This window comes from Aquila chrysaetos, chromosome 17 (genome assembly GCF_900496995.4).
Source record: "Aquila chrysaetos chrysaetos chromosome 17, bAquChr1.4, whole genome shotgun sequence".
Lineage (NCBI taxonomy): Eukaryota > Metazoa > Chordata > Aves > Accipitriformes > Accipitridae > Aquila > Aquila chrysaetos.
Window position 1 is genome coordinate 20,750,102 of NC_044020.1, and position 23,886 is coordinate 20,773,987.

At 41.9% G+C, this 23,886-nt stretch overlaps 1 protein-coding gene across 2 annotated transcripts; it reads right to left on the bottom strand.

The window, feature by feature from the left end:
* Positions 1-4,171: 4,171 nt before the first annotated feature.
* PARP11 (poly(ADP-ribose) polymerase family member 11) lies at positions 4,172-22,551 on the bottom strand. Of its 2 annotated transcripts, XM_030041164.2 has the most exons (8): positions 22,427-22,551; positions 18,626-18,754; positions 18,407-18,527; positions 17,062-17,137; positions 15,425-15,497; positions 15,207-15,337; positions 10,642-10,793; positions 7,948-10,190 (listed from the first exon to the last, which is right to left on the bottom strand). In XM_030041164.2, exons 1-8 carry the CDS (start codon positions 22,460-22,462, stop codon positions 9,877-9,879), a joined length of 1,032 nt encoding a protein of 343 aa, XP_029897024.1. In that variant the 5' UTR covers positions 22,463-22,551; the 3' UTR covers positions 7,948-9,876. The 2 variants fall into 2 exon arrangements, with proteins under 2 accessions (XP_029897025.1, XP_029897024.1); XM_030041165.2 differs by lacking the exons at positions 18,407-18,527; positions 22,427-22,551 and having other exon boundaries at positions 4,172-10,190; positions 18,626-18,751.
* Between the last annotated feature and the right edge of the window lie 1,335 nt (positions 22,552-23,886).

Below are 23,886 nucleotides of genomic sequence, written 5' to 3' on the forward strand. Positions count from 1 at the left end.
AGTTTTGCTGGCATTTTTTCTCCTAACACCAACGATTTGAAACTCAACTACTTCATGGTCACTGTGACCAAGCCAGCCACCAATCACCACTTCACCCACGAGACCCTCTCTGTTTACAAACAAATCTAGGAGGGCACCTATCCTAGTCAGCTCCCTTAGTACCTGCACCAAAAAGTTATCTTCAGTGTGCTTCGGCGATTTCCTGGACGTGTTTGTGTCCACTGTATGATATTCCCAGTTTATGTCTGGGAAGTTAAAATCATAAGGACAAGGGCGGTTGATCTAGAGATATCCCTTAATTCCTTGTAGAATAATTCATTGGTGTTGTCCTGGCTGGGTGGTCGATGGTAGACTCCCACAACATCTGCTTTACTTGCTTTCCCCTTCACCCTTACCCAGCGGCTCTCAGCCGTGTCGTCACTAACCGTGAGCACCATACACTCCAACCCCTCCCTTCCATACGATGCCCCCCCGCCTCGCTTGCCCTGCCTATTCCTCCTGCAGAGCCGATAACCACCCAACGCGGCACCCCAGCCACAGGACCCTACACCAGCCACCCGATCCAGCTCTACCGAAGGAAAGGTTTCACTCCACCAGGCTTTGCCGCTTGTCCCAGGGCCCTGGGAATCCTGATGGCAGATCTTACTATCGAGGCATTGAGTATCTCAGCCTTTTCCCTGTCCTTTGTCACCAGGTCCCCTGTCCCATTCAGCAACAGGCCCATCGCTTCCCTAATTGTTTTGGTTTGTTACTGATACACCTCTAGAAGCCCTTTTTGTTGCCCTTCAAATCCCTAACCACATTCAACTCCAGGTTAGTTCTGGCTTTCCTAACCCCGCGCATGCATGCTCAAGGCAGCGTTGCTGTATCCTCCCAGGTCACCTCCCCGTGCTGCCACCTCTTGTGTGCTTCCCCGAGTTCAGTCAGGAGCTCCTTGTTCATCCATGCAGGCATCTTGCCACTCTTGGCTGACTTTCTAGATGATGGGATGGACCATTCTTGGGCATAATGTACAGAATTAAAAAAAAAAAAAAAAACTAACAAGAAAAGTATTTCCTTCCATATAACCTGCATTAGAAACGTTTTTCTGAAACCATGGGTAGCTCAGCATTGGCACATGATTAATTAGAGCTGTTGCATAAACTGGCACTTTTTCCTGTAGGGCAACATCAGTGCAGTAATAAAGCATGAATTAACAGGTGTATTTGTGTAAATCAAGAGTTTACAAAGCAAGAAGACTTAAGATCTACATTGCTTATTTGCCCTGTCCCTCAGAAGACAGTATCCATTCTTCCCGATTGCAGGTCAGCACTTTATAGCTCTTGTGGCTTTAAAGGAAACCAAATTAGCTATCTAATCTACAGTGACCTATTTCCTCCCCCTTAATACTGAAAGATCTTTGTGCATGCTCATGTCTATCATGCTTTTCCAATCCCTTTCCCTCAGGGCTAAGCAAACCCATTTCTGAAATATTAAAACCCACAACATTCCCAGGGGAACATTCAAATCAGTTCTTCACGTTGATTTTTTTCCTATCACATTTTACAGCCACACGCTTCATATTTCTCAAACTGAAAAGGATTAGCATTTAATTTTTAATCTAAAAGAAAAACACCATTTTGGAAAGTTTCACTGCGAGGATGTGGAGCCAGCTGTGCAGTAGATGGACTTCTCTCGCAGTCTGTGCCATGATACAGTTCTAATTTTACTCAACATTCCACAGTCTGCTGAACCATAAACCAGTCTTAAAAACACACTGCCATTAAAAATCCTGATCTACTCTCCTAAGGGGAAGGTATTGTGGATCAAACCCAACACTAATTATATACTGCCTTACCAATTGCCCCCGCAGTTATGCTGAGGGGGTGAACTGTGTATTTTTGTCCACAATCTGGCAATCTGCGATGAAGCGTTACATAGGTTCCAGCCCAGAATCAGCTGAAGTGCACTGATAGCTAAAAGCTCTGTTAGTCACATCTCTTCCACTCAGGACTTTTCAGTTTAAATGAATAGTTATTATAAGGAGAATTATATTGTCTTCGCTAACACAATTCTCATAAGTAGTGTTGAATACTGTTCAGTGAAGGATTTTGTGCATCAAAGGAAAACTTTTAGAAACTCACCATCTTATGAGCATGCTTGATAGAAACCTCTTTCGTACAAAGAGACAGAGAAAGTTCATACTGTGAAAGTGGAAATCAGTCATATTTACCACCATAGCAGCTAAATGCCAAGAAAAACGGAGATCCATTGCAATAGCTAGTGTATACACAGAAGACAGTTCCTGTCCAGAAATCAATTGCTTCATAGACTAGAAGGATTCAGAGCAACAACACAGTTTCCTCTGATTCATTAGCATAAACCAGAACATTTTTGCTCCTTTTGTCACACTAGAGTGATCAATTAAGTACAGTAAAATTGATATCACACACTTGTCATGGAAAGGATGCAAAGACAAGAGGTATGCGACGTCACCAGTGTGGAGATATTCCACGAAGCATGTTGGCCCCATGAGAAGGCAGTTATGCTTACAGCAAACAGCAATACTTTGCTATCCCCGTGCTCCTTACAACAGTGCTTAGAAGAGGTGCTGTAGCTACGTCTCTCATTTCTGACAGTTCCGTATCATTTACGTACCACTTCTGTAAGTCTGCCCTCATCACAAAGTGCCAAAGAGATGAAAATTTGACTACAGGTCCCCCGACTCTCCATCGAATACTCCGTCCCACTGGGAGTACATAAGGTTGCTGAATAGTCAGGAAGATCATCAACATGAAAATTGAGTTTAAAAATTGTAAAGGACAGATTCAAAGCAGTACTATTTTTATGTTGTCTCCCCTTCTTGCTTCCGCTCCCCAGCGCCAGTATACATGCACACACATGCACTATTTCACTTATGTAACCATTTTTCTCCCATTTATCTTTTTTTCCCAGGTTTTCCATCTCTTATCCTTGTCTTATCCCATTGCTTTGGGTCATATTTCTTATACTAAAAAAAAAAGAAAAAAATAAAAAACATTAAAAAAAATCAGTCTGGATCTGCTATTTAAGTCACTCTCATACACATCCAGTAATTAGTTAACAGAGCTTTGTCAGGGATACAGTATTCTCAGCAGTTGTGTTAACACAAAATCTATGATGGAAATATTTGTGTCAGCCAGCCCTTTTATCAAAAAAAGTTTTTTAAAAGTAATCCCCCTGGTTAATACATAGATAATAGCACTGTGTATCCAATATCCAATCATCCTTTGAAAGACTAATTTGCACCAACTGTTCTGTGTTGGGATTACCTTCTTGGACAATCTTCACCAGCTCAAAGGTAGATACTGGCTGGAAAAAAAGTTACGCGTACTAGCTACTTGGTCACCACAAGGTCTGTAACTTAAAACACATCACTTAATACAATAAACCGCGTTAGCGTATCCGCGGGCATCTGTAGGCGCTAGTCAAGCTTAGCTGCAAGCTGCACTCCGTATGTGTTGTAAACATAAAAGATGAGATGAAATGGGAAGTGAGGCATAGAAAGGTGAATAAGTAGGTTGAAGGACAAACACATTTTGTAACTACTGCTCTAATTCCTATGCCTTAAGCTTTTAGGCAATTAGGTGATCCTTCTCTTAAGGACTCCTTCTTTAAATTAAAAAAGCCTACTGTGACTACCACAGTAGCCGTACTCACAGGTGAGTAGAGCTGTTGCCCTTCCAGTCTTTTCTGCCTGCTTCAGCCTGACCACCGACTGACAAAGTCTGAGGTGGCAGATTTTCATTACAGCTGACATCGTTTCATGCACAATGCACCATAAATTGGAGCTACTTCCAAAGACACAGGTTTGTCATTCCTGTTACATTTTTTCCTGACATTCTTCTCCCATTTTCCTTTGTGTCTTGTCAACAGTGGATAGATATACTGGAGCCAATATATTATTTATGCAGTAGTGTTATAGACCAGAAAAGAAAACTGAATGGCACTGTAACTAAGCTGAACCATCTTTCCCACTCCAAATTAGTTTTTAACAAAGATTCAGATCTTTTGTCAGGTTCACTTTATGACAATGTGAATACAAATAGAGCATGGGAACAGAAAGAGGGATGTGAGCAGGCTGAGGCCTTCAGTTGCCTTATATTGTTGATGAAACCAGGACACGAGTCAGATACTCACCACCTGTTATTGGTTTACATATTACATTGCTTTATTAGTCAAAGGGAAGAAAACCATATCAGTGGAGAACCTGAGTAAAGAGAAGAAACATTTAAGGTTATTCCTTTTGATGTCAATATGATTTCATTCCCTTTAAGTAAAATTTGGCATTTATTGGCTAGTAGACTGAAACAGGAAATTATCTAACTGTTCTTGGTTTCAGGTAGGAAAAATAATGTCATTTCCACTATCTGCCTTCCTGATAAGCACACTCGCAGCACATGAACCAAGCAGCTTCCCCAAATGCTGATACATTTATCCTTTCTTATTCTTCTTTCATCCTTCTCTAACTGCAAAATAAATTTTCCTAAAAAGGAAAATACTGAACAAAAGAACCTCGAAGACATTCTAAGGCAACAGACAGGCAAAATATAAATACAGAAATTAATAACATTTCTCATTAACAAAGTCAACAGCTGAGAAGAGCATAGCTTAACACTGATGTTTCTAGCAGTGGAGTCACAATGTCTTTTGCAAAAGACTCTAAAAAAGTAGTAGCTGTAAATTATCTTTAAATGTCTGCAAATAGGCGTGCAAACAGCCAGGACCAGCTGGTTGGCAATCCTTAACGTGACAGCAGTATCAAACTCATGACAGCTCAAAGCACACAAGGAAAAGAAACTCATTTTATGGTATGCCATGGAACTGATTCATGTCTGAATAGGCAGGGTTTATTTTCTTTATCCTTTTCCCATATTGTACACCCTCTCTTCATTACATTGCAATTTTTTTCTTACTTATTCTACTATACACCAAATACTCTCCTACTTCTCTACATTCACTGGGCCCTTTAAAATTAGAAGATCCACTCAAAAGAACTTGCAGGCTTCCAGTCTTTGTGTGCACCTTGGCTGTCTCTTGTCCAGGCATCAGGATGAAAACTCCGTGCAAACGATCCTACTACGTGCATTCATTACCATAGGAATGAAATGTGACCTCTCCAACTAAATCCCTAAGCTAGGACAAACGTGGGACCAGAGCTGTAGGACATGTTATGTGGCACAAGTATCTGTCTGGGTATGTGGAAGGAGAGTGTCACTCCCTTAAGGGTATCTGGTCAAGGACCTTTTCCAGTGCAACAGGGACAGCAGTAAGAAAAGGAGGAAGCCGTGAACAAGAACATAGGAGGACACAAACCTGACTGACATGATAAGGGAGGGAGTGACGAGAACCAAACCGGGTCAGTCACATCAACTGATAAGGGCATGTGAGAGTGTGAGAACGTTTATTCCAGCGAGGTTACCTGACTGGGGACCCGTCCGTGGGGAAACTAAGGGGGAAAGGGGGAAACCACGAACAAAACACGCTGAGACACAGACCTGGCAAAACAGACGTGGAGACAATGGCAAGAAACAAACCTCACCATGCACGCTGACTGACGGGCGATCAAAAAACCACAGGTACCACTTCCAGGAAGATCAGCCTGGACTTTGCAACTGATAATATTGCATAGCGGGGGACCCCGGCCCGGGAGGAGCGCGGGAATGGACGGAGCTGTAGAGACCCGTGGGGCGGGGGACGCGCAGGGGAAGGGGCAGCGGGGGCAACTAAGGGGGGAGACAGGAAGGGGCGTAAGAGGGGCCGGCCGGCTGGAAAACGGGGCCGGTCGGCACGCTCGTCTGGCCGAGCCCCGTGCCTGATGGACGCAGCCCGTGCCAGCGTCTTGTACCTTCCCACCGAACCTCTTCCGCAGCATCTCTCTGCGGATGCTCCCTCTCTGTCCCCTGCGAGCGTGCGCCCCAAGGACCGGGTGCCAGCTCCCGGCGAGACCCGCGTGGGCGCGAGGGGAATTCGGCGCCAGCTGCGGGGGTCGGACCGGGGGGTGGGCACCCCCGGCCTGTGGTGCCAGCGCCTGGGGCGAGCGGGGTCTCCGCGTCAGCTCCGGGAGCCAGTGGGGGTCTCGGACCTCCAGCCGCGGGGGTGGGAACGGCGTCCGTTCCCCACACCAGCTGCCCGGGTCACTGCCCGTGTGCCCGGTGCCGGCTGCGGGGGGAGGCTCTGTGTCTTCCCCGGTTCTGGCGTGCCTGGGCTGCGCACGCCTGTTCACCAGCAAACTTTAAGCTGGACTAGCCGGTGACTCGGGGGGGGCCGGGGTCCGGGCCAGGGTCCCCAGCCCATTTGCTATGCAATGTATGTTTTTAGAAAACAAACAAACAACAAAACTCTCAACCTCTAGTACAGCTTGCTGACATAGGCTTTTCTACTCTGTAAATGGCAGAAATCAAGTCAGTGAATTCATCAGCAATGTGAGCGGATTCTGTTCCATTAAACAAAACCAAAACAACAACAAAATACAGCCAAGCAACCACATTGTTATTTTGGCTGCTCAGAGATTATGCCTCAAACTCCCTCACTAACTGCAGGGTTGTGTCAGCAGAGAAAAGCAAAAGCAGCATGAGAGAAGCAAACACATTACAAAGTATTCCAGCTGTCAATCCACACAATTTTTTGGTGACTTGTAAAGAGTAGATGGCTATACTGGAGCAGACCTATACTGTTCTGGCAGTCTGCTGTTTTGGACAGTGCCTAATAATAATCATAGTTACAACATGGATGGACATACAGGTCAAAGGAATTTCAAGGCTGACATGCTCATCAGATGTACAGTCTGTGTAGGCCACTGAGAGGCACATCAATTACCGATGAGTCTTCTTCCTGAAAGTAATCTCCACCTCTGTAGACTGCACAAACTCACTGCAGCCTTCCTGCTATGAGCTTGTGTGCTGATAACGGTTTAAAAAGGATCAGTTGTCCTCAAACCACCAGCTGAACTGGCATCCAATGTACTCCTGGAATTTAAGTCACTAACTCCAGCTCGTACATTATGTATCTCACATCTAGCCTGCATGTGACGGTACTGGGACATCTATTAAAAAATAAAGCTGTATCCTTTTGTTTCTGCAGATTTTGACTTAAAGTTTGTACACACTGCCCTTGTAAATAAATGAACTGGAATGAAGACAGACACTCTCCCAAACTGCTTTGGATGAAATGAGATCTGTTCAGCAATAATTGAGCACACACGCATTCTAAAAAGCAAAGCCGGCACAGGAGGCCAGTATGATACAGAAATAAGATCAGCTCATACTGAAGTGTTGTGCCCATGTAAAAACATTCTGCCACAAGAATAATTTAGTAAGAAAGCTTTACCTCAGATCAAGACACGTGAGAATGATATGCTCTTGCACAGGTCTGAAAAGAAAATGGAGCATGAAGTCTCACTACATGAAATAGTAACAGAAAACAGCAGGTATCCTTCCCCAGAATCACACCAAACCCTTTTTCATTTCTTTAACGCTCCATAGTCCAAGAAATTATTTTCCTCCATTCCTCTCTCACTGTTCCTTTTATTAAGTCCAACTATTTCTTGTATTGGCTACTTGTAGAGTTCTGGACTTTGCTTGCAATAACAATCTCTCTCCCCACCTGCCAGCAAAAGGATAGCTATTTTACAGATACCTTCAGTATCAAGATTCATCAACACAAAAATGGACACCAGAAAGCAGAACAGTACATTAAAAGAAGAGCTGAAACTACAATTGTGCAGTGATTTGGTAAGAATTAAATTCTGCCATTCAATTTAAGTGAGTTAAGTAGTAAACAAGACACCACCACACAAACAACTGGAAAAGTAACGAAGATCAGTATAGACGATGGCATTTTGTGCCCATGAGACACTAAAAAAGAAACTTGACTAGTTTTCTTAACTAAAAAGGTCAGTTCAGACCTCAGAAGAAATAAAAGACCAAATCAAAGGAACAACAACACATGTATTTGTTAGTTTCATAAAATGTATGTTCTGTAGAATACAGTATAAGAATAAAAAGGACTCAGTAATACACAAATTCCCTGCTGATGATTTGCTATTAAATATTCTGTACAATGTGGGGAACAATGTGCCTTTTGCACAGCTAGCATAGTAGTGAATCAAACACAAATCACGCCTACAACAGTAGAACCCAGAGTTCCTAACTGGGATCACAGAGCATACTTCCTGTTGCTCTAAAATAAAGGAAAATGCATCTTAGCCCTAAATGGTTCAGGAACAGAAGCAAAAGGAAAAGCTGCCATGAAATTATAAATACAAACAGACACCCAACTTGTGCAAGATCCACTGACAGGCAAAGATAACAGCACTGAGGAGGAGATGTTTGCGTCCTCAGTTACGATGCCAGATATGTAGTGATATTCTGCTTCCAGTTCCATAGGTTTAATATGATTTTGAGCAGAGTTGGTCATGCCCTTTAAATACAACAGATTTTAAACATAGCCTTTGACCCAAAAAGCCCATTAGCAATTCCATGACAGACCAATACAGATCATTCTATATCTGCCATAATTATATACTATTTCTCTAGGGAATTGTTACTGGTCATAGCCAACAAAGAAGTCTGGAAAGGCTTCCACTTAGACCTTGTCTCTTAGTGCTCCTTAGGTCCTTTAACAAAGCAAAACACTTGGGACACAACTTCATAGCAAACTGTTTAACATTTCAGTGCATTTCACTGTAACAGCCCCTTCTGCAGGCTCTTCATGTATTTAGGTACTCGAGTTTGTTCTTTACCCAAATATTGTCTCTTGCTCTTTCTACATGTGAAAAATACTCTTTAACTTTACAACTATACCAGTTATGAAGACCTGATCTACACAAGTGTTATTGAAAGCTTTCTATTAAGGTGTTTAAAAATTAAAGGATGGCATCTTTTGAAATTTTCATTGTTAGTTTAACTGGATTATTTCCAGTACAGCTAATCTAAACATTGTCTTTTGTAACAGCAAGTACACAAGCAATGAGTGCTTCTTAAACCCTGACCAGGCAAGAATCAGTAACACAGCTGCATGAATGTAAGTGCATGCACACGCATACTGTAACAAGAGAACTCAGAAGAACTGCTGACATCCCAACACCGAGCTCAACAGTTAGCTACCAAACAATTAACAACCACAAGAGCTTATGGGCATCATTTCCATCAAAACTGAACTTCAGATCCTAGTGCAAGGGTTTTGTAATCTTGCAAGTATATGATTAAAGCTTTGCAAGTATATAATTGAAGCTTACAGTAAAGTGTACCTGAAGTTAAACCTAACGGCTTCGGTGAACTTCATAGCTCCTTCATCACTTTTCTCCAGACAGAATTTTTTTTTTTTTTGTTGGTAGGTTTAGAATCCAAACTAAGAGACCTTCAAACACAAGCAACATGTACTACAGAACACAGACATACACACATATGTAGCTAAGTCCCCTGGGTTTTTTTGTTGCTGTTGTTTTCGCTATTTTTATGTTCTACACACAATCTTTATAAAAGATTAGTTTCATCATATGCATACTATATTACAGCCATATTTCTACCACATGAATAAATACTTGTAATATATTAAAAAAATCAGAACATAAATCTTGCTTTTGAAAACTTACCAATGCCCAATGTATTTAAGGCTTACTAAGCAATTTCAAATTTGTAATAGTCTCTACATTTGAAAAATGCATTAGTAAAGTTTACAGATTTTTAAAAACAGTTTGACCATCTCTCTTAAATGTTTAATAGCTTCCCTCTTCCATAAACATATGCTAGCTTTTCTTTCACCTCTCTCCTTTCACGTTTTTATATTGTTGTCTTTACAAAAGGAACAAAAGTATAAAAAAGACACAAACAATACTCAGTTCAGCTCTTTTCAAACTTAACAAAATTCTATTAAGTATTCAGGGTAGATTTGGTTGGCATCAAAGATAACAAAGATCTTTGGGTTCCAGGTGTTATCCACACAGCTGTCATACAAGTTCACAAAACTTCCATCTTTTGAAGGAGGCCTCATGTATTTTGAATCACCATTGATATAGTCACCAGTTAATACACGAGCAAGAAACATGACTTTATCTGGTCTATGCAGATGAGGCTGCAGATTCACACCATGAATTTGAAAAGTATCTCCATGCTTCATGTCCTCTTTGCAGAAACGACTGGAATATGATGCATCTCTTGCGAAATAGGTCCCTTTCAAATAAAAAAAATCTGGTAACATTCTTATCACGACAGCTTAACTACTAGAACACGTATATAGGTATCAAGATGATGAAAGATGTCTGTTCTTTTATGTTCATTAGCAATCCAAATCTTTTTTTTTTTCCTAAATCATTAGATTATAGCAACATGACCAAATATTTTAGTGGGAACGTTTTAGTAGGGAGATTGTCTTGTGATCAACACTGCTTTGTTGGGTATCCCTTCCCCATTCTCCCTGGTCCTACCAGCCAGTTGTGACAATTACATTTCTTACTGCATCCTAACTTTAAGTCTTAACTACACTTGATGTCAAAGCAGAGCTATATTAAACGGCTCTTGGATAAACATAGGGAGTACATCACGAAGAACTTACTACAGGGAACACTTAACAATGTTGAACTGTTAAGATTACCAAACTGTTGCATGTGACAACAATATTTACCTTTTCCATATACAGCAGCATGCATCCCATTTATTCTCCAGTCAAAGTTATGAATACATATTGCTTCTACAAATTCATTACTGGTGCCGTGAAATAACATCTGCTCATTAATAGTTGGGACACCTCTTTTCTTCTTTAGTTGAGCTTTTTTCCTACAGAGAACACACAATAGAGCATTACAAACATCTGTACAATCAAATTAAGTTGCTACTCTGAAAACACTGCAGAGGGGACAGAGCTAAAACACTCCATAAATTCCACTTTCACAAGTGTCTAGATGATCCTAGTTTTTAAACAGATCAGAATTCTTAAGGTATGTGTTTAGAAATCACACACTTCTGGATGCTGTGGACTATTTTCAGAAGTAATCCAAGATTAAGAAAAAAGGTCTTTTATACCAATTTTATCAACATTGTTCATAGTTTCAGTGCGGTCATTTTCTGCAGATACATTTTTAAAAGAAAGGCATTTTTCTCCCATTTTGTTCCTTCCGCCTACTTACATAGCATGGTGTCCTAGTTTCAGCTAAGATAGAGTTAATTTTCTTTCTAGTAGCTGGTATAGCACTATGTTTTGAGTTCAGTAAGAGAAGAACATTGATAACACACTGATGTTCTCAGTTGTTGCTAAGGAGTGTTTATACTGAGTCAAGGATTTTTCAGCTTCTCATGCCCAGCCAGCAAGAAGGCTGGAGGGGCACAAGAAGTTGGGAGGGGACACAGCCAGGACAGCTGACCCAAACTGGCCAAGGGGGTATTCCATACCATGGGACATCATGCCCAGTATACAAACTGGGGGGAGTTGGCCTGGGAGGGATTGCTGCTCAGGAACTAACTGGGCATCGGTCAGTGAGTGTTAAGCAATTGCAATGTGCATCACTTGTTTTGTATATTCCAATCCTTTTATTTTTATTATTGTTGTTATTATCATTATTAGTTCCTTCCTTTCTGTTCTATTAAACTGTTCTTATCTCAACCCACAAGTTTTACCTCTTTCCTTCCAGTTCTCTCCCCCATCCCACTGGGTGGTTGGGGATTGAGTGAGTGGCTGCATAGTGCTTAGTTGCTGGCTGGGGTTAAACCATGACACATGGTGGGAGGGATAACAAAGTTAGTGGATTATAAAGTATAATTACCCAGGTAAACCAGCAAAAATACTAAAAATAAAGTTACCTAATTTTTTAGGTAAAATTACTTTAACATGATAATTTCACAATGGTTTTCTGAATTTATGGTTCACATACTCCCTAAAACAGGTAAGTTGTGCATTGACAGGGTTACATCGGTCTAGAATTTTGGAAAAAAAAAAAAAAAAAAAAAAAAAAAAAAGATGACCTTATACTACAGGTGAACATATATTACATTCTCATGGGCAGAAGGCCATAGCACACCTTCAATTAAAGAAGAGATACATTTTCCATCAATCTTTTTTAAGTGACTTTGTTAGCTGGGGTTTCCTAAGATTTATGAAGAAGCTGACTCTGGAGCTGTGTCTGAATCACTGAGCTGTTCCTAGTTATGATCCCTTGACTGTCCAGACAAAAACAAGTCAGAGTGCATCATAGCTTTGTTCTTGTCTATGTACCTGAATTTTCTTCCTACAAAAGCCACAGAGCATGGGCCACTGTGCTACATACTTAGGTTTCTCAAATTAAGCAATCTGCTTAGAACTGGAGTGCACACTTGAATTGGGGAAGCTTTCTCAGGGCCTACAGTTGAGATGTCGTCCAAGAAGTCCTATCAACCAGGTCCAGGGAAAGAGACAGGCAGCAAGGATCCTTTATCACATTAATGGCATTACATTGCAATTATGCATTATTTATAAGTAAGTACATTTCACAGAAGTGAAAATCTTGCAGTAAATAGCTTGAAAGATATGTTTATTCTGTTTTATTGTTCAGCTTTTATTTTTTTCTCTCCTCCAGTTAGTGCAAACTAAAATACCTATGTCTTGGCAACTTAATTTTTTGGGGTCTTTTTTTTCCCTACAACTGCTTTCCAAATCAGAAGAATGTCAGTAGAATCTCAAGGGCATCTGGAAGGTTTCACTAATAATCTCATTTGTGACATTCTGTGTCAGAGAGACAGAGGTTCCAGGCACTCAAGTTCCACTCTATTGGCAATTCAACAAAACCCAGGAGCCAAGATTCCCTGCCTCTTGAGGAAACTACCCTTGTGAGGCAACAGCTCTGAGCTAAGGGTTAGTAACGCTGCACATTTGAAATTTTTCTATCAGCAGCCCTCTATTGCTGGCTGCTGATCTCTGACAATGTATAAAGGTAGCCTAGAGTAACTTCTCCTGACACAGGGGAACAGAACAGATTTATAGAAAAAGGTGAATAATCAATTGTCCAAAAATGTTCTGTAACAGTCCTTCACTACCTCTGATCAGTTCATTTCATAAAAACAATTTAAAATAGTCATTAGTATGGGAACTATTATAACAGGCAAACATGTTTTGACCGCTACAATGACAAATAATCATTCAAGCAGTGCTCAAATTTAATCACTGACCTTATCGAACAAACAAAAACCACTTTCTCAAAACCACAAAAGTTTAAGTGGCAATTGTTCCTCCTAAGTAGTGGACTATACTGAGCACACTGGGAAGGTGGTTCTGCAGAATGCAGAAATGCCACAGTGGGATTTTTTGTTGATTTGGAACAGAAATCAAGGAGTCCAACTACTCTAGAAACCATCACCGTAGCACTTTCCACCAGCAGTAACAAGCTAATCCAGTAAAACAAAACGAAGCTGATCCATTGCTCAGAAGGCTCACATACAGCCAGTTTGCTCAATAAAGGAGAAACCTAAAGCAAAACTAAACACCCGGAGACATGCTCTTTGTACACATGCAAGCACACAAGCTGTTTCTAAAGATGGTCAGCAATCCCACTGATAAAACACAGTTTTCTACTTGCTCTACTTCTCTACAACATCAGACTGAGATGCATGAACCAAAATATGCCAGACTAAAATACACCTGTTACTTTCACTTTCCCACATGGGACACCAAAAGAACTTTTAGTGAATTTGAAACGTTGGAATACCTTATTCTTTGCAATATACTACTGGGCAATAATTTCTTCACCAGTGTAAGCCCATCTACTCCAAGGCTGTATTTTACCCTCAGCAGAAAAGCAGCTAAGCCTCAATTGCATACACTTATTCCAGCAATTTTCATCGTTAATTGCATTTTTTTGATACAGGAAAGAAGTTTTAAAACTGAAATTACTTTTCTCCATATACTTTTATACTGTACAGGTACTAAAAAGTACCTTGGTTTGTAGTTAGTTATATGGCAATACTGTAATACTCCTGACGTATGAAATTCTAATTGCCATTCTCAGTTTTGTACCTTGAGAATATTCTAGCACAGCATCCATAGATTCAGAGTTCTTAAACCATGAATTCTACTCACTGACCAGTCAGGAAAACTAGAACACTCTCCAAATGACATCAGTTCCTAAGCTAAGCAAAAAAGGTCTTCCCCTGCCCCCCTCTGCCATCTATACTGGAGACTCAAAGGATATTTACTTTGAAGTCTGCTTGCTACTCCTATTCTCAAAAACTAAGACTGGTATTAAGATGGTATAAATATACCTCTACAGAAACTTATTTGTAGAAAGGTAGATGTTGAAACACAAGGCCAAGCAAATAAGCCTTAATACTTAAACAGGTAAACATAACCAAATAAATTTGTAATTAAGAGAAGGCTAACTCTCTTAACCAAGAGCTTAAATTCATTTCGTTATGTATATTCATGATACAGCTTTAAATTAACAATAAATTACATATCTTTCAAAAAATCATACAAGTTATACAAATTGTTAATATACATCTGCTTAGTTATTTCCTCACTATATAACTTAGTTCAGTTGGTTTTAATAGTGTAGTACCTCTTCAAAACTGATTCTGATATGTACTCCTCCTTAGAGGCTACACAAACAACATTTGTCAAATACAACTGCTTAAGACTGATACTACGAAATAAGTGGAAACAGAACTTAGCACTTCCTACTTCTTCCAGGCCAGCACAATATGAAGAGGGAAAAGAAGAGAACTTACAAAAAGCTTTTGTAGCACATTACACTTAAAGAAATTACCTGAATATGTGCTAATTGGACACTTAATTCTGTCCTAGGTTTCATAAAGTTGAGAAGTTAAACAAGCCACAAAAATTAATTTGCTTTGTTCTCTAAAAATTAAAATAATACAAGCCTGTCAAGGAATTGTTTTACAAAAAGCTTATTTTTGTTCTCCTTACTTCACCGTAAGTATCATGGGCATCTACCACATGGACATCCTGAACATCTTTAATGCATCAGTCTTATCTGTGCTACATCTAATGCATATCTACAAGTATTACATTTCTGCACCTGTAGAAGCTACAGAGTTTTGAAAATGGAATGTTGAATGCAGAGGAATGACAAATAAAGTTTTAAAAAGATAAAGAGTAACACATTTTCATGAATAATAAAAGCAATTAAACATATTTCTGCTGCATGCCTTCAAGATTTGCTCCGTTAACAATCCTAAGACTGTTGGTTTTAGAAATAATCTCACCTGCAAAAAAACTCCCACAAGTCTAGATTTTGTATTCTCTTAATTCTTTTAATTCGGTGGCTATCCATTGTTTTTCCAAAGAGACTAGAAACTTCATTATATTCATTTGTTTTCTTTTGCAATGGAATAAGCTGGAAAAAAAGAGGTTAGTACGATTTCAATTCGATGCATTATTTCATTATCACATGTTTTTGACCAACTTGCATACCAACTCTTACCTGGTATGGCTCCTCAGTATTTACATTCTCCCAGTGTGAAGGCATAGGGATAGCCTCATTTTCACAGATGAAACTTGAAACAAAAAAAGGTAAAAACACATCACATCAAAGACATGAGGCATTTTCTTCCTGTCAAACTCCTGCTCCAAACAACACGGTATGCAAAAAACCCCAACTTACACAAAACTACTTAGAGTTTTAATTCAAACAGAGGCTGCTGTCAGCAGGTAAGGTCAAAGGCAAGAGGTCTTATTTTGTATTCGAATTCTGGCTTAGCTTACTATAAATAAACCATGGTAATGAACAGTTTTAATACACCATCTACGCAACAAAAGATAGGGAGATAAATCAGAAGAGATGGTCAGAAAGGTCCGCAACATCAAGAAAGCAACACCAATTTAGAAATGTGAGAGTGTAGATACAGCCTGAACATTCCAAACTATCAGGAATTACAACTAGCCTAAGCCTCTGGAAACTGAGCCCTCATCTGAAGTATTTAAAAGCATCATGTTAGAAATAGACACTTGAAAATTATAGTTGAATTTGTTTTTAAAAAACCAAAACCAAACCCTCAAAAAAAAGTGTTTTAAGCATATACACCACATACATAGCAGCTTTTAAGCCTTAAAACCAGGACTAAAAGAAGCAATCTCCTGAAAGTAAAGAATGGTGTCATCACATGGCAGAAGAGCACTGAATGCAATTATTCAAGAAACAAAAAAACGGAAGTGAATTGCCACATTATTGCACGCACTCTTCAGCAAATATCTACTAAAAAAGAGCTGACACTTCAAAAAAACAACCCCAGGCCTTCTTGAATGTCCACATAAAAAAGATGGCTACTACATTTCTTATTAAAAATGTGAGATTTCTTTTTGAAAGTATAACCAGGCTACAATTTAGAACTAAAATTATTTCTAAGAAACTATTTGGGGAAAGACCCCTCATATCCCATATAGTCAATTATACCTGTGGTAGTATCACTGCATAGATCAGTTTATTGTTTAGTATCAGATTTACATCAGTACAGCTTTACATCTAATGACTGATCAAATAGTAAGAAACTTACAATCTAAAGCAATTAGACTCATAAAACAATCTGGTTGCTATGATGCAATTTCTTGTAATTTCAAATCATTTTAGAGTAAACGATTAAAACATACAGGCAAGAAAATATAACTCAAATATTTTTTGCTGTTACAATAATACTTCTAAATAATTTATGAAGTCATTATTACAATGGAACAAACTACTCCATTTTTTGCTGCTGCTTCTCCACAGAAATTCTGATTCAACAGGTATTTACAGCAAGGGACTCCAATTACTAAAGTCAGGCACAGCTTTAAGAGCCTTGCCAAAGGATATCAGTATTCAGTATGCCTTGCCTCTCCCACTACACATTCCTTACTTTCTCAGAAAAAAGATAAAAAACAAACTAAAAATTCATTTGTCACTCTTCTCTGAAATGTCTTCCTTCTTCACTTGACTAGCTCTCCCACCTTGGTTCACCTCTCAAATTGTTTGATGCAAAAAGTAAATAAATATAAACAATAAATATAAAACATATTTTTGTTTCATTTTACTTAGAAGAATCAGGAATAAAATAAAAATAAGGAGTCTTCCTTTTATTTCCTTACCTGAAAGCACTGATAGAAAAGGGAGCTCTCTTTATTGGACGCTGCTTAAGGGTAGTTAGGTTGGTTTGTTTCATCACTGTGCATAAAACAAGAGTTAGGATGAAAATTTCTGGAATTCATCTATAGCATACGAAACATTTAAGTGTCATTTTTTAAAATAACATTACTACACCCAAAGTTGCTTGACAGGAATTCCTATTTCAACAATTAACAAATCAGCATTTTCAATAAAAGTTTCTAAATACTGGCCTCAGAATCATTGTCATTGATATGAGTTGACAAAATGAGCAAACATTACACAAACAAAATGTTTATTGTTAAAATACCCATCTAACATTCAGCCCCACTAAATCACTGGCAAAACTTCCACTGACTTTAATACAACTAGGATGACAAAGCACATTACTACTGTCCTTAAGGCAAGACATCATGACCTACAAACAGTAACATAAAAATCGTTCTTTAGCATTTGCATTTAGTGTTTTTATTCCAGATGCAAAACAAAGGTTTTTTTAAACAGACATTTCAACACAAGCAAACATAAATCTCCTTGTATTGTTACATACTACTTTACTCCCAGTACATCGCTGTTTTACCCAGTCCCCACTTTCTGTATTTGAAATACTATTATTTTCTTTCATTTGGAAAAGGCTTCTATTTAAGCATATAGCCGTTTTGTAATTTAATCAGAAAATAAACAAAGTATGGATAGAAAAGCTTAAAAAAAAAAAAAAGAGGAAGTCATTAGAACACACCTTTGAACAAAGGACAGATGAATTTATAATTAGCTACATACATGAGAATCCTGTAATATTCTGCAATTTACAAGTATGGCATAAGAAAGATCTTTACAATCTACTAGAAAAATCCTTTTGCCTCTCTCCTTGTTATTCTGAGAACAGAATTGGCTTCAACTACCTGCTGAATTATTAAATCACTTTGATGCCAGTATTTTGCAGAAAACTTCTTTCATATCAATGTTTCTTATACAGACTCTGAATGGAAGAGGTTTTTCAAGCTTACATGAGTTGCATGTTAAAGAAAAAAGGTTCAAACTTCCCAGTCCCATAAATGTATGCTACTTACCACCTACAGCTGAGGTAAGTGGCAGTTACGTGATGGAGTGCTACTAAACAAGACATGCTACTTTTATTAATAAACTACGCTAGAAAATGTAAGAGGGCAGCTGCTTCTAAGAACGCCTGTGCTCTTTCCAGTGAAGATGACATTTCCAATCACAAGTTTTTGCACTAGATACGAGGACAATAATTTGCTGAATGAACAAATGAACCAGTGTATCTGGCACCTTCTATTATTTAAATTTACTCTATGAAACGATACATACCTGCAAAGTCTAGCGTGTAGTTAAATTTTGCAGTAGTAAAAGAAACAGAACCATGTGGGTTTGTTCGGAAGCTCTTTTCAATATCTTCACTGCTAACAGAGCAATGACTGTTTGAATCGGTCTTCAAAATAAATGAAAAAGCACATTTAGACAAATTCAGCAATAGGTAGTTTGATATATGGAATCCATGATAGCTAATGTAACCTCATAGGTATTTACCTGAAACATATGCCATTTACCACACTCAGCCAAATAAAACCAGCCCCACTGGGTATCAGAGGTATCCATCTCTTCAACTGAACTTTCCATCTTTGGAAAAAAATCTTCTGATGTTCTTTGAAGCATTTCCTGAAACATTCACACACATACACAAAGTTTTGATACTATTTGCAAAAATGCATTATTTGAGAAATTCATAAAAAAGCAAAATAAAGTAAATTTGCAATACTTAAAAAAAAAAAAAAACCTTGGCAGGCAAAGGGCAGATTTGTTTTCTCTTTTTCAGAGAAAAATTCTCAATTTGCTACTTATCCAGTATTATCCTTTAAGTTAGTTAAACATTTTGTAAACTCTCTCAAATGTCTGTAAGTGTGCCAGTAAAGGCAAGAGCTATAGGTTTTATCAGATCAGAGAGGTGCTAAATTTCATACTGATGGTCATATAAGCAAGGCCATTCACATATACAACAGGCTCCGAGTTACATACCACTCAGGAATGACGTGTTGGGGTTACACCTGACAGCTTGATGAAAACATCTACTAGGTACTCACCAGCAGTGAACAAATCAGACTGGATATCAGAAGTTATCAGAAAAAAAACTTAAAAACTAAGACAAAGAATATAATTATTTAACTGTGCAAGTCCACGTTATTCCTCAACACTGCATGAAGGTTTGTTTCCCCCCTAATGCACCCACTTAAAAATGATACAGTAAAATTACTGGTATTCTGTACTTGTAATTACAGAGAAGGTTTGCACCAAAAGCCAGAGTGGCTTCTACACCAGCAATGACTACCATAGTTTGGATTCTGCAGGATGGAAGAAAAAGGATTGAGGAAAGGATATAGCAGAGGTCTACAAAATCATGACAAAACCGAAAAGGGAATAACGAATCACATTTTCTTCCAACGTAAGAAGGAGACACCTATCAAAGGCTGTACGTGTCAAGTTCAAAACAAGTGAAAGAGAAACTTCTTCATAAAACAGATGGCAATCTATGGAATTCCTTTTCCTGGTATGCTGTGGATGCTGCAAATTTCTGGAAGTTTGAAAAGCAACTAGACAAGTTCAAGCCTACCAAGAGCTATGCCAGAATACCTCTGGAAGCACAGTCCCCGCCAGATTACAGCTCCTTCTTCATACATCAGTAAAATCCTGAAAACTCTGAAAGTACTTGACTCTACTTGCACACATCTCCTAACGTGTCAACTCTGTCTGCCACCCCCCTCCTCAAGCAAAAATTCTAAGTAGGTTGGGGGGAATCTTTCAGAGAAAGAAGCTTGCCCTACTCCCAGAAAAGGTCAGCAAGTCATCCACTCTAACTGCTTAACCAAGGCTGGCACTCTTCCCAACAATTTCCTCAACTTAACTTTTGCTTCCAAGAAATGGAACAACACCCTCCAGCACAAGTAAGTCAAACAATGTCCAGTTAATATCCTGGATGCTTCAGTTGTTTCCTGGACACTTCAACCCAGAAAAAAGGAGAGACCTGAAGAAGGCAAAAACTGGAGACCAGAAGTAGGCACCAGGTGGCCAGTGCTACTGGGACAGGAGTTGAGAGCAGAAGGCACTTCTTCCAGCACTACAGAAGGCATTTCTTCCAGCACTACCCTTCCCCCTTATTTTTCCCAAGCTAGCCATCTGTGGTTGTTTGAAAAACAATCCCAGGAACCTCTTTATGGTGCCAGCTAGAGATGTATTCTAATCATCAAAAGCTCCATGGGGCTACAAAAATCTAGGTGCTTAGAAAACAGGGGAATCGGAAGTGGGCCTCCACAACATCTCTAAATTGCAGAATTGGAGGGCAAACCTACTTTAGTACAAATGGAAGCTTACACAAGGCTCCATACGTGGATAGCTGACTCAAGTTCAAGCAGAACTACACTAAAGGTACATCAGCTACATGGAAAAATATTTTGAAACAGGTAAGAAAATTGTTCTCCATTTTAGAGGGCATCTGCCAACGTCTCTTCTATTCCTCACAGCAATGCAAAGTCACAGAGCCTACACTCGCCTGGTGTTAAAGCACAAGTGGCCAACATCTTTTGATGACGTTTCACCTTCAACTTGATCCTTCCTCTCAGATGAGTATTTGGCTATGTCCTCTCCTACAGAGAGGAGGCAGAGGTAATTTACACTTTTTTAAAGCTAAGCGGAAAGTAATTCGTGCTTTTTTTTGGTAACGTTTAGTCTCCTCACATTCCCACTAACACGGCCAGACCTCGGGTCCATTGCAACGTTAGTTTAGGGCCTTGAATCTGACCAATCAAATCAGTATTGCTGTTTGCACAAGTTACAAACAGAGGAGGCGTGCTCATCCATGCCCCATCAACACACTTACACTCCTCTGGGGGCAATACAGCCTCCAGAATAAACCATGTACTAAGGAGACAGTTATGCTCATAGCTTTCAAAAACGTTACATTCAATCCACATGTATTACTCTAGCCACAAAGTCTAGGGAAGGCAGGTAGATTCCAGGATACCTAGAAGTATGGAATAACAACCCAAAGGCATGAAACACAGAAAGCCATAAAAATAAAAGAGCTGTTCTCAAAGGTGATACAAATCCAAAATGCTTGAAGGAAATTGCTCAACTTACTGATGAATTCAAAATCAAACCGACACTGTTTATAAGGAGCAGGCAGCTTTTTGTCCAAAACCTCTGAATGCATGGAGAGCGAGCAGAAAAATCTCAGTGGGTTTTTCTGGATCATAGGACATCAACTATCAAGGATGTAGCAATGGGAATTTTATTAGCAATGCCGTTGCTAACAGGCAGCCTCTCAACTCCCATTATTAGCACTGTTTCTACTGGTCCAGGGGTTACCAGAACAGCTCAAATTAAACACAATTACTCTGGCAGCAAAAACTTCCTCCTAAACAGAACGAATGCTCGTTGTGTGTTGTGCTGCGACTGAACGGCTTTACTACTACTGGGAATGCATTGCCTCATTTTTCCAGAAGTACTTTTAAGTTTGAACGATAAACACGCTTTGCAGCATGTAGAATCACAGAATGGTTTGGGTCGGAAGGGGCCTTAAGGATCACCTGGTTCCAACCCCCCATGGGCAGGGACACCTTCCACTAGACCAGGTTGCTCAAAGCCCCGTCCAACCTGGCCTTGAACACTGCCGGGGAGGGGGCATCCACAGCTTCTCTGGGCAACCTGTGCCAGGGCCTCGCCGCCCCCATGGTAAAAAAAATACAGAAGCATCCCGCCAGGCGATTCGGTCTGCGTTTTCGTGCTGCCCGCTCCCACCTGGCAGGCTGGGCTTTACTGCCGAAGACTCTTTTGCCTGCAGACCCTTTGCCCGGCTCCCCGCTGGCAACACCGGCCGTGCCAGGCGTCTCTCCGGCTCCTCCTCAGAGAGCAGGGCGCCCGAGCTGCGGCAAGGGCGCAGGGCCCGGGAGGGGAGGCGAGGAGGAAGGGCGGCACTGGCACCAGTACGGGGCGCAACGTGGAACGAGACACCCCCCCCGCAGCTGCGTCGCCACTTACCCCCTCTGTGCCGCAGGGGGCCGCCGCCGCAGTCACCCCCGTGGCCGACCCCCCCCCCCGAAAGCTCAGGGTACGCGGCGGGGCGGTCCGGCCGAGCGCAGCGCAGGCACCCCGCCGGCCGGGTTCGCCGCAGCCCGCCCCGAAGATGGTGGCCTACGCCCCCCGCCCCCTCCCTCAGCCCGGCAGCGCGCTGCCCGGCGGGGCGGGACAGCGGCCCGCGGGGCCAGCCTAGTACGGAGACGGGCCGAGGAGGAAAAAGACGAAAGGAGCGGTCGCCGGCCCCCGCCCGCCCCCACTCACCGCATCGGCCGCCCACCCCGGGCCTGCTCCCCACATACCGCCCGGAGCGGGGCGGGGGGGCGGGAGGGGGTGGGTGGGCAGTGCGTGTGGGAGGGGCGCGTCACCGCTCGGCCGGCGGGCGCTTCCGTTAACGGTGGCAGAGGAAAGGGGCGGGGCGACAGCTGCTACAGGTCGCGCCCGATAGGCTCACCACGCAGAGGGGCGAGGCCTGGTAGTACAAATGTGCAGCGGGGAGGCGGGGCCGGGGAGGCGGGAGGCGGGGCCGGGGAGGCGGGGAGGAGTCCTTGTCGTGCCGCTGGGGCGGGGGAGTCCCTCGCTCCTCGGCCCTCGCCGCTCGCCCGGGGCGGAGCCGTGACCCTCCCGCCCCCCCCCCCCGCGGCGGGCGTCTGTCGGCCTGCCCGGCGGCGGTGCCGGCTGCCAGCCGCGGGGGCTGTGGGGGCCTTCCCGGTGCCGCCGGCGTTTTGGCGGTGAGGGGCTGTGGAGCAGCACCCCGCGCCGCCCGGTGCCCCCCTCACCCCCCGCAGCTTCGGCGCCGTGTTCTTCTGGTCGTTGGCTGTGCGCCTGCATGGCGACGGGCCTCTGCTCGGCCAGGGAATTTTTACAGCCCGTAATTTTCCTGTGAAATACGCGAATACCTGAGCCTGTATGTGCATTTAATTCCGTGTAGGTGGCATTTTAAAGAACTGATGCCGCGTTAGCGCCAGGCAGGGCAGCCGAAGTGACGGTTCCCGCCGCGCCTGAGGTGTGACTAAGGCAAAGAGGGAGTAAGATCCGCGGCCTGTCGCCGGCGTCCGTCAGCTGGGCCGTGGGGTCAGCTGGGCCGTGGGGTCCGTGGGCGGCTTTATGCTACAACCGAGACCGAGAAGCAGCGGCGGCGGCAGCCCCGGGGCCGCTCGGTCAGAGAGGCCGCGGCCGAGAGCACGGCTCACCCCGGCCTTTTGGTGCGGGGGCTCCGGGATGAGCGGAGAGGCAGGCCGTGATGCCTGCTAAAGCAGTCTGCAGTCAGCCAGAGGGCTGGTGACTTCAAAAAACGGGCGGTCCTCATAAGGCTGTGCAAAGCCGTCACAGCACATCCTGCTGTGAAGGGATTTCGTTGAGCAGTGTGCCAAAACTAACACAGGTGGACTGAAAACGAGGAGTTTCTCAGGTTCTGAGGGAGTGTCGGGCAGGATATGTATCCAGATTCTGGCCGTGCCGACCTTGCCTCTGAATACAGAGTTAGAAGAGGTTATTTTTCTGAGTTAAAAGGTTAAGCAGCTTGTGGTGGATCACTGGGGGTATTTCACTGGCATGAACATGATGCCTCTGGAATAAAGGAGTTTTCCAAACGTAGGGACATCTTTTTCCAGCCATGAATAACACTCATGTAGGGAATAGCTTCTCTGTGCAGCCTCTCCACCTTTGCTCCCTGTGCTGGGCCAAGATTATCTCTGAGGAGAGAAAAGCATTTGTGGAATACT

Coding starts and splice junctions, on each gene's coding strand:
- PARP11 (XM_030041164.2), bottom strand. CDS start 22,462: ATGTGGGGAGCAGGCCCGGGGTGGGCGGCCGATGCG. Junction 18,755..22,426: donor CGGGGTGGGCGGCCGATGCG/GTGAGTGGGGGC, acceptor TGAATGTTTCAG/GAAATGCTTCAAAGAACATC. Junction 18,528..18,625: donor GTAAATGGCATATGTTTCAG/GTAAATACCTAT, acceptor TTTATTTTGAAG/ACCGATTCAAACAGTCATTG.